General features: G+C 34.1%; 1 protein-coding gene across 4 annotated transcripts in view; it reads left to right on the forward strand.

The window, feature by feature from the left end:
• Positions 1-8893, forward strand: part of LOC105448429 (putative fatty acyl-CoA reductase CG5065) — a 71133-nt gene extending 62240 nt beyond the window's left edge. For all 4 annotated transcript variants that reach the window (XM_011686960.1, XM_011686959.1, XM_011686958.1 and 1 more), the window contains exons 3-8: positions 2103-2178; positions 2265-2505; positions 2594-2842; positions 3840-4189; positions 5109-5705; positions 6602-8893. In XM_011686960.1, coding sequence (XP_011685262.1) covers positions 2293-2505; positions 2594-2842; positions 3840-4189; positions 5109-5705; positions 6602-6743 — 1551 coding nt within the window. In that variant the 5' untranslated portion in view covers positions 2103-2178; positions 2265-2292 and the 3' untranslated portion in view covers positions 6744-8893. The remainder of the gene's footprint in view (positions 1-2102; positions 2179-2264; positions 2506-2593; positions 2843-3839; positions 4190-5108; positions 5706-6601) is intronic.
• The last annotated feature ends 2699 nt before the right edge of the window (positions 8894-11592 follow it).

Below are 11592 nucleotides of genomic sequence, written 5' to 3' on the forward strand. Positions count from 1 at the left end.
TCTTAAAGCCATTCAACTTTTATTCGGAACATTTTTTTCTATCTCTCGTAGTCTCGACAATATTCGCATTGAAATAAAAAACCGATTTTTTTTTCAAGGGTTGTTTCATTCCTTAAAAGTGCGTAAGAACACGAATATAGCTTAATTCTTGGTTTTGTCTAGAGAATAACATATTAAAAGCTCATCATTGTAAAAAGGTCCAAACATATGTTTAATTTAATTTAAATTATGATTTTATTGTATGACTCGGAAGAATTTATATGACTAATTTATTTATCTTGAAAAATACGTTATATTAGTAGCACATCTAGCAGGTTCATTAAATCTCCTTTGTTTATTATTATCGAATATTATTTGTACCTCTGTCTTGTTCTATTTAAGTTTTTTGAATTGTTAAATGCTCCACTTTTAAGATAAGTATATAAGTTTAAATGTGCTTTTAATATATTTTTTAGCATAAATAGATATACATATCATAGCATACTTTTATGTAACAGGCTTACATTCAACATTTACAATTAATAAAATAATCATATCAGTAAAATTGATTAAATTGCTTGTATACATTTCAATAGAAAGCAAAATTTTTGTGTTTATATCTATAGAAATGATTATCAATCTTAACATTAAATTGTTATCGATAAGTTTAATAACGTCGGTATATCAAATAGAAACGTCAGCAAGGGAAGTAAAAGTAGAACTATAAAGAAACTACAAAAATTATTGGTGGATAAGATTTTTTATTATAATATTAAAATCTAGATATGCAATTGTACAAAAACGTAAAAATGTATACATAAATAACTATAAAAGTTTTGCTCAAAACGTTTTTTTATATCTTACCGTTACATATTTTACCCTTTGGACGATAATTGTTTAGAATCAAATATAAATGTTACTTTTGAGCGATTGTTTTATTCCTTGAATTTCAAAATAAGCACGTATAAAAAAAAATACATATCTGTTAGATTTTTGTGTTTACATAACATATTTCAAGAAGAATCAGATTGGTTCAATTGTTCAATCAGTTACATCACATTCTTTGTAAGTGAATATTGTTGAAACATTAAGAGATTTAAAAACAATATTTGAATAAATATATTTTGTAATATATTTTGTAATATATTTTATAATATACTAATTATTTCTAAAAACAAGTAATATTGTTTTTAAAATTTCCTCTAATTTTTAACATTCTGTGTATTTTTTGTTTTGATTTAGCTTATGTTTCACCAATTAATTAAGGTCATTAAAATTATATTTTATCAAATATTTTAGATATTCTAGATATTTATATTGTTTTACAATAATTTTATTTTAAGAACCCGTATAGTCCTTGCAAAAAGTTTGAAGTTGAAAAATGTATTAATATTTATGTTTTCTATATAAAAGTAAATACTGAAACTATATACATATGAAACAAATGTATGAATGACTTAATTATGTTTATAAATGTAAATAAATTATATTTATTTTTAGCAATATATTTTTATAATTTATTGTATTTATTATTATTTTTTGTTGTTATAATACTTTAACTTAAAAGATAATGACAAAAATCTTTATATTTTTATGATATATTCTTAATATTTATAAGCACAGAATAATGAGATGAATTACAATAAGATATACAAATTAAAATAAAATATTAAATTTTTCAAAAAGTTATTGTTTTTTTATGTTTTTATTTTAATACTCTTACAAATATAGACTGACTAAAAGAATTATATATAAAAAAAAAATAGTTTATTTTAAAAAGATCAATAAAGATTGACACAAAAATCACATACCGACATATTAAAAATTTGTTGTCTCACATTTGTTTCCTAAAATTTTTGGTTAAAATAAAAATAGAGAAATAATTGGAAATTTTTGAAATTCAATTAAAATCGAATATGTAAATATCTTTATATTTTATATGAATTTATGCAAACGTTTGTGAAATAATAAAATTATATTTTTATTGCAATATTTTATTTAATTCATATATGTTTTATATTTTAAACACATATTATTATCTTAAAAAGAAATAAAATTATTGCAAAAAAAAATAAAATTTTAATGCCAAATTTAACATTCATGACTTTATGCAAAACATGTAGTAACGTGGAGACTCTCACTCGAGGAAACAGAGGGAAGTACTTTCTGCCTGAAAAGGAATTCAACGAAATAATTTAGGTAAGATACTTGCCGTAATTAAATAAATTAATTTTATGTTAATAAGTATTTTTTGTCTTTTTCTAATCCATGATATTTTTTTAAAGGATTTAGAAGGGTTCAAGAGACAGTGATATGGCCACGATGGCTGGCAGTGAGTACACATCCGTGAAAGACTTTTACAGAGACAGATCGATTTTTATAACCGGAGCAACAGGTTTCATGGGCAAGGTTCTCGTCGAGAAGCTACTGAGATCATGTCCGGACATCAAAAATATCTACCTTTTAATGAGACCTAAAAAAGGCCAGAATGTGCAAGAGAGGTTGCAAGAGCTTTTAAATGGACCGGTAATAATATCACTTTCTTTTCATCAGCATCAGCAAAAAATTTCGATCGCTGTTTCGACGAATTAAAATCACACATTACTTTCGGCAGCTTTTTGAAAAATTACGGCGGGACTCTCCTGGCGAGCTTTCCAAGATCATACCCGTGGCAGGCGACATTACAGAGCCGGAGTTGGGCATCTCGGCGGACGATCAAAATATGTTAATACGATCCGTGTCGATCGTTTTCCATTCGGCGGCCACGGTCAAGTTTGACGAGGCTTTGAAGCTCTCGGTCACCATAAATATGTTGGGCACCAAAAGATTGGTGCAATTATGCAACCGCATGCACAACGTGGAGGTAAGAGAAGAGGGAGGGGCTTTCTTCCTCCTCTAATTGCTCAATTCGAACTAACCGAAATCACCAACATCGAGACCCGAGATTGCTGTTCGCAATCGTAAAGCGAAAAATCGCGTGATAAAAGACAAATTAGTCTGTTAGCGATCCACGTTTTCACGAATGTACTCTTTCCGAAAGATTACAGTGTCTTTTGCCTATGGATGGTTCACATCTCTACCGATCATCTCGAAAGATACACCCCTCGAGGCAATGTACTTTCGAACACTTCGTTTCCATTTGCTCGTGATGTACGACATCGATTTTTAATTAATCGACAACCATAGTCTGTCCGAGTTTCCGCTTAAATAGCGAAATACATTCGATTTGCGTCATTCAACAAAGGTAAATATAGAGCCGGTTTATGTACGAGTGTATTTGTTCCTCTGCACTCTAATTGTACTCGCGCGTAATTCTGAATCACTCATCTCTCGATCGTTCAGCAATATCACATGAATTTAACGAACAATAATTTATTTGTTCTCTCACGACAACGTAGATCAATCACGAATTAGCGTGAGTAAAACATGGTGAATGAAAGTGTCAAGTGATACTATATGGAAGTTTCGAAACGTAAAATAAAAGCATTTTATTGTTCCATTATGCATTTTATGCCGAACGCACAAGAAGCGATTGTCTTTGATAAATTTTACGATCTTTTTTAGTGTTGTGTCAGCGAGCAGAGAGCTTGTACAACTTGACATTTATATTGATGGCACTGTGCGTAATTGATCATCAGTGATACTCGTTCTTCCTCAGAGTCTTTTTTTCTTTTTTTTTTTTTTTTTTTTTCCTTTTAAGTGTACGTCATTCGAAATTTGCCTCGTCGACACATTTTGACGCATTATCGCCATTATTAGGAGCGCACGTTCGATGGACACGAAGCAAAAGAAAGGGCGTTCGCATTCCGTATCTTTCGCAATTCGTGTCCGTAAAGTAAATGCAATTGTTTTGATCGCAGGCGTTCATTCACGTGTCAACGGCGTACTGCAATTGCGATCGGAACGATGTCGCCGAGGAGATATACCCGGTGGGGCGGGAACCCGATCAGGTGATCGCTCTGACAGAGTGGATGGACGACAAGATGGTCGAAGAGTTCACGCCGAATCTGATCGCCAGCCGACCAAATACGTACACATTCACCAAAGCACTGGCCGAGCGGATGCTCCAGCGGGAAAAGGGCTCCCTACCTGTGGCGATTGTCAGGCCATCGATTGTACTGTCGTCGTACAGAGAACCGGTTGCTGGTTGGGTGGACAATTGCAATGGTCCCACGGGGATTATCGCCGCCGCTGGGAAGGGCTTCTTCAGGTAATGGGCGAGATCGGCGTGATTGCAATATCAAGTATTATAACAGAATTAGAATAAATATATTGAAGTATCCCTGCAGCAAACGCCAAGTTTACATGTAACGTACTTGATAGTTGTAATTTCCCACTCAACAATACAACTGTAATTCAGGGCCGGGCAAAATACATCATTAAAGTATTCGAGATGCAAAATATAAAATACTGGCAAGCTTAGTATTTGAATTACAAAATACAAAATACTTTCAATCTTTCGATTTAAGATACAAAATACAAAGTACTTTTAAGTTTGTATTTTAAATACAAAATACTTTTTAATTTAATCTTTCGAATACAATAATATATATAATGTTAAACTCCCTCCCCCCTTCCAACAGTCCCCTCTCTACTGTTAGAGAGAGAAAGAAAAGTTGTTTTACACTTTTCAACAATCCTAATGTCCTGTATCAACCGCACGAGCAATCTATTTATTAATGTGAGATTATGAAATTTGACTTTGATGACTTGTTATTACTTGAAACTTGACGAAAATAGTTAGTGTTGTTAATTGTCATATGAGAAAAATTTAAGCTACTATTAATTGTTGTAGAGTTTTTATCAATAATTTATTTAGTATTTCAAATACAAAATACATTGAATAACTTTTTTTAAATACAAAATGCTTTTATGTGCTGCGCTGAAATACAAAATACAAATTGTATTTCAAATACAATATTTTAAATATGCCCTGACTATAATATAACACATGTGTAATTATAGTTATGTGTAATTATTGTTAAGTTACAACTAATAAGTACGTTACATATAACTCGGTGTTTGCTGGGATTGTTATTTTAATATCGCGATCGCTCGTAATCTGTACAAGTCATCATCTTTGAGATGAAATCTGTCCCTTTTAAAAATCGCGCGTCTCTTGCTTGCAGAACCATGCTGTGCCACGAGGACAAGGTCGCGGATCTGGTACCCGTCGACATCGTGATTAACCTGATGATCTGCGCGGCATGGAGGACCGCCACGCAGCGCATCGACACCATCCCGATTTACAACTGCTGCACCGGCCAGCAGAATCCTATAACCTGGAAGCAGTTCGTTGACTTGTCGTTCAAATATTGCCGGCTGCATCCGGCGAACGACGCGCTCTGGTATCCGGACGGTCGCTGCCACAGCTCCGCCATGATAAACAAATTGTGCGTGACATTTCAGCACATATTACCTGCGTATATCTTAGATACTCTCGCTCGGCTCAAGGGCACGCGGCCTATAATGGTCCGCGTACAGTCGAAACTTTCCAAAGCCGCCCAGTGTTTGGAGTACTTCAGTACGAAACAGTGGAATTTTAGAGACGACAACGTGCGACGACTGGGTGAGCAACTCAGCCCGGAGGATCGGGAAACATTCATGTTCGATGTCAGGCAAATCGACTGGCCGTCGTACTTGGAGCATTACATTCTGGGAATACGACAGTTTATATTGAAAGAGAGTCCGGACACACTGCCAGCTGCTCGTTCATACATCACAAAGTAAGACATACCTCTTCGCTTTTCAGCAATCAGGTTTTTTTTTATTACAGTGCAATCTCCCTGTCGAAAAGAACTCTCTGCTAGAGTTTGTTTAGAAAGTGTCTACCACTTGAAAAGACTTTGGAGAATCTGTGATTTTCAGGGAATCTTTTTATGCTTAAAAATTGGAATTTTATTAAGACTCAATCAGAAAAATTTTGGCTTTTATCTTTAAATTTAAATGCTGTTTTTTTTTCTGAAAAACACTGTAGTAAGCCTTCTTTGATGCTAATTATTCTATAGATTTTGCGGCTCTTGTAAAACAGGATAGATATAGTCTCATAAAAAGTTTATCTTTTATTAACTTATTATGTGCAGTTTATTCATTTTGTTTGCATTCCAATTTATTTAAAGCTGCATTAAAAAATTCTCTAATCTTAGAATTTTTAATGAAAATACTTAGAAAATTTAAGAATTCTCAGGCAATTTTTTTTACAAGATTTGAGTAAATACCTTGGTTCAGAAATCAAAAGTAAAGAAAGTCTCATTAGTAAAGAAAGACTCTCTATTTGTCAATGTATTTACAATTTTAGAAAATTTAGAATTTATATTATAAGGTTTATATAGAGTTTATATCTTTTTTTCTATGAGCTTACTTTTCTTCCGTTTTTACTCCGCTTATTTGGTGACCAATTATTTTAAACAGCGTTAATGTCGAATACACATACTTTTTGCTTCTTTTTCTCACTGCTATCTATTCATAATATTTTATTATAAATATACATTTACATATGTTCTTAGAAGCCTTGGCTTCTAAAACGATAATTAAGTAACTTTATATTTGTCTATCTATTGTTTATGGAAGAAGGTTACATATCATTTTCTCTTCATATCTTGACTTACTTATCTGTTTACAGACTGTATTGGCTCCACAAGGCCGTGCAACTCGGGATACTGATGATAATGCTACGTGTCCTGTTGTTACGCCGCTCCGCAGCGCGAGGGGCCTTCTTCTCGCTGCTGTCCATCGTACTTCGCATGTGCCGCTTGATTGTTTGACGGCTCAGAACGGGCCCGGTCGATGATCGTGATCAGCGTAAGACAAGGCGGCCGTTGATCAACGGCCGTTATTTAAAGGTGCGATTTGTTCTTCGACCTCGTTGCTCAGCCTCCTCGACGATAAAGCGCTACCACCTACACATCCATCGATTGGCCTTTCCGATGTTGCTAATCGTCGGCAAGTAAACGACGCCAGTTAACAGATACTCGCGATTCACGGAAAGAGTGAGACCGGTTACCGAATTCGATTGGACAAGGATAATTCCAATGATGAAAGCTGTCTCTCCCCGCGAGTATATACATATAAGTACGCTCCAAATAACACCTTGCATATATTATAATAATTATTATTCCATTACCAATGTTAATTCCTTGTTGCCCCCTCCCGCCCCCGGTGCGAATCGTCACAAAAAAAAATTGGCGGTCATCGAATTCCGTGTAGCGACCATAATTGTTATTGTGAGAGCCCATTACACTACAGAATAAAAATAAACGTGCATCACCACGATTATTTCGTTTAACGTCATCGTACATCGATATACTTTGCACAACGTCAATTTGTAATGAATAAAAGAAGCCAAGTTATATCGGCACACACACACACACTTATACACAATACACCTACACACTCGATCGTTGCTAAACGCGAACTCGTTTTTAGTCTAGCTAGTCGATTTTCGGTATGGCAAAACGCTCGTGAGTAACCCACCAGATTCTCACAACACGACGACGGCACCGAGAATCCGTCGTGCCTCGGTTTTTGTCGGTATCTGACATTCTTGTTTTTCCTTTTTACTCTTGTGACGTAAGATACCTGGATAGATATTTTGCTGCCGTCCGCACAATGTGTGCGGACTTGCAGTACACGCGTACAGAGGCGAGAGAAAATTGCTGTCGACGGAATAGAGACGGAAAATCCGATTGCGTATAGAGAGACGATTGCCGTACGGATAGTTAGAACGAATATGACAACAAGTATTTAGCGTTGCGACGACAAAAACGCGCGCGTGTGTGAGATGATATAGCTTTTTTAAACTGCCACTGATACGCAAAAAAATTTTCTAGCCGTTAAAAAAAACGTGTCTTGTCCGAAAAACAACGAGAGGCCAACATCTTTACGAAGATTTGTTGCCCAAAAGCGCCACGCTACAGTTTACAGTCCACCCTAATGAAATATCTCTGCGTATCTTACACGTCTTACTGTCGATCGTTTTCGACGAATTTCGAAGGCACTGGCAACTTACTGGAATTATCTCACCGTAATTGGATGTGCGATACAGTAAAGAAGATGTAATCATCGAAGTCTACGTCACAGTCGCTGAAAAAATTTATGTAGAAAAATATAAAAAAAATTTATGGACACATTGCTTATTGACGGGGACAACGTTTCACGTTTCGTTCGACGTATATACTTATGTCGTCTTGAAAACAATGTATGAATACATATACCGTGTAGGCGAGATGTATTAGCAGTATGTTAGCAATTTGCTAAGTAGATTCGAGCGCCAGCCACATTGTGGCAGTCTCGCCTGGGCTTGACATAATCCGACAGCAGACTGCCTGGCGGAAATCGAGCGGAATGGAATATATCATTTGAAAGGTCAAGGCAGATTCTGCTCGACTTCTGCGATCAATCTGCCATCGTGTTCTCTGTTAACACAGATTCTGTTATACCGATAAAATTCGGTAGCGGTAAACTTTTGCAAAATCCCGCCTTCGACGCGGAACTTTGGCTGTCCGGATATTTTTGGAGGGCGTTTACTTCAATCATGCCTGAAAAGACTATTTAACGTTTCACGCTCTCGATAGTCGGTACATCCGAGAATTGATAATTCATCGTTGCCTATGCCCTTGAAATGACGAGCGATAGAACTAACGCTTTGTTTTATTCATTCAATTAGCTCTTTGTATCGACCATCCTTTCGCGTAAAATAATTTGTCAAGTCGGAGCGGACTTCTCTCCCCTTCTCTTCCCCTTCTCTCCCCCCCTCCCCCCGTTTTAACGATCAATCGATGAAAAACGCTGTCGCGCTTCGAGAATGAGGAGTACACTTGAAAATAGATAAGCATAAATGTAAACGGGATATCCGTGTTAATTAACAACGTAAAGAAAAAAAACGACAAATAATCTTAATTTTTGCGCCAAGGAAATAAAAAAGAGGGGTAGTGCTACGAAGGTCACCTTCTACTAGTCTCGTCTGTATTGTTACTCGGTTACACAGTAATATAAAAAAAAACAATATTTAATATGTATAATTAATTTAATTAATATATTATACTATGCTACTATACAAATTACATTAAAAATGATGAATCATTACGAGTGTTCCGCTATCTCTCTCTCCTCGATAATCTAGAAATAAATTTCGTTAGATTTATTTATTGACGAAATTTTTTTATTTATTATAAAATATATATTTATTATTATAGATTTCATCAAAAAATGCTATGCATGCTTCTTTTATTAATAACGCGAGGCCAACGCAAAAAAACGGCAGAAACGGTTTATTTGCTTCTTATTTGCGCCTAACGCTATTTATTGTAGGGATCATTTGCGTCTATATCGCATGAGAAATCATCCATATCTATTTCTGAAAACCGAACTATCGGCAAGCACTCTTTTGCTACGTGCGTTAGATTTTCCTCGATAAATAAATAAATTATTATAAAATATTGATATTGATATTTTCGATGGTCGTGCGAGATTTTGCGGCTAATGATAATTTTTCCGAGTTTTATACAATTCGCTTTTATACGGCTTTTGAACCACGCACCGATTACTATTCCGTTTTGAGAGTAGTTGTTGAAACCAAAAATTTTTATTTTACATTATTAAATTGATGTATTATACATTACTGACGTTAAATGAATGTCTTGTAAATCTGCAAGTTTTTTTTTGTGAAAAATATCCTAGCCAGATTCTGGATTTGAATTTTTTTACTTTCCGAAACAGACGTACAACTCTAAGCCGGCTTCAGATGGCATGGCCAATGTACTACGCCTACATAGTGCACTGGTTACCAATGCTGAGCCAATGTTGGTTATATATAAATATATACGGTATAACGATTGATATCTACATAATGGCATGTATATTAACCATATAAGTATAGGCCAATATATTTAGCGAATATACGTCAATGTTGGAAAAAATGGACTTAAGAAGGTAGTTGTGGCTGTTGCAAGACCTGCCACAGTTTTTATATAATGAAAAAAGGAAAAAGCGGCAAAAAGAAAATAGTGAATAATAAAGACAGAAGGTTTTATTACATAAAACCATTTATCTTGGATCCTCAATTTCAGGAATCTCATATAAATTTAAAAATTCAAAAATTAGCTTATTGCTTCAATCGGATACATTAATTTCACATTTTTTATTTTATGAAGAATGTCATTTTTCAGTTGACGGAGGAGCACTTGAAGTGAATAATATGAATAAACATCGATATTTTCGGTTATTAGGCAGAATTTTGCTTAATGATAATTTTTGCGAGTTTTTTTTTTATAATTCGCCTTTGTATGTAAACTTTTGAACTACACGTCGATTATCGTTTGGTTTTGAAAGTAGTAGTCTTATGTCGAAGCCAGAAATTTCTATTTTGCATTATTAAAATATATACTTATAATTAATATACTTATAATGTAATACTGACATTGAATGAACATCTTGTAAATCCATTAAGAATTTTTATAAAAATATATTTCAGACAGAATTCAGAATAATTTTTGTGATCTTTACAATTCATCTTTATACATTATATATTTTTCAATCATACATATATGATTACTATTTAGTTTTGAAAGTAGTATAGTTTTATACCGAAGCCAGAAACTTTCATTTCGCATTATTAATAAATCGGTATACAATGTAACATTATTGACGTTAAACAAACATCTTATAAAACTACAAGAAGTTTAAAGAAATGCGAAAAATATCCCAGCCAGAATTTGAACATGTAGGATCTCCTCATTTTCTAAGACATTTTATCTACATACATATTACGTCTGTTCTCTTCGGCTGAACCTTCGTTTATATATATATATATATATATAAATTTAAAATGAAATAAATATTTGGCCAAAGTTTGACCAAAGTGAGAAAGAAAATTTTATGATCGACTGCAGTGACAATAATCTCATTTATTGTTGCTCGTAACAGAATATTTATTGTAACAATCAGTACTTGGAAAGTCATTTTGCAGTCGACGAAGACGAACACCTTGGACCGGTCTCATCGTCTCCGATTAATTTGATCGGCCGATTACATTTACGAATTGCCAATTGCAAAACTTAAAACTGCTCGTCTCCTATCTAATTTCTTAATTATTTTATAATTAAATCTATTAATTATTAATTAAAAATATTATATTGTATATATATATATATAAATTATATTAATAATTAATAATTTGCAGAAAATGGATAAGAAAAATAAAATAATACAATAGTTTTAAGTTTTGCAGTTGGCAATTCTTAAATATATGTAATATCGACCGATCAAGCTAATTGGAGATGGTGAGACCGGCTCTTTGAACAAGTCAAAGCGATTGATATGCCATGATATGCGCTACATAACACAAAATAAATGTTAATATTTCGATCGTCGGACGAGATGTATAACTTTTACGAGTTTTACAGTTGGACTTTTCGTGCTTCGACGATACTCATATATTCGTTTCACATTAACATCCGCGAACCCTTAAAAATTGATCGCGAGATGAACAATTATACGGACGAAAACGGAATCTTCGTTCGCTTCTTGCGGGCGATGAAATCGCGCGCGTTCGTGAATTATACGTTCAGTTCCAAAAATACGATGCTCCCGTCACGACGCGGTTTCTGCTTACCC

This window comes from Wasmannia auropunctata, unplaced genomic scaffold (assembly GCF_000956235.1).
Source record: "Wasmannia auropunctata unplaced genomic scaffold, wasmannia.A_1.0 LD336085.1, whole genome shotgun sequence".
NCBI classification, from domain to species: Eukaryota; Metazoa; Arthropoda; class Insecta; order Hymenoptera; family Formicidae; genus Wasmannia; species Wasmannia auropunctata.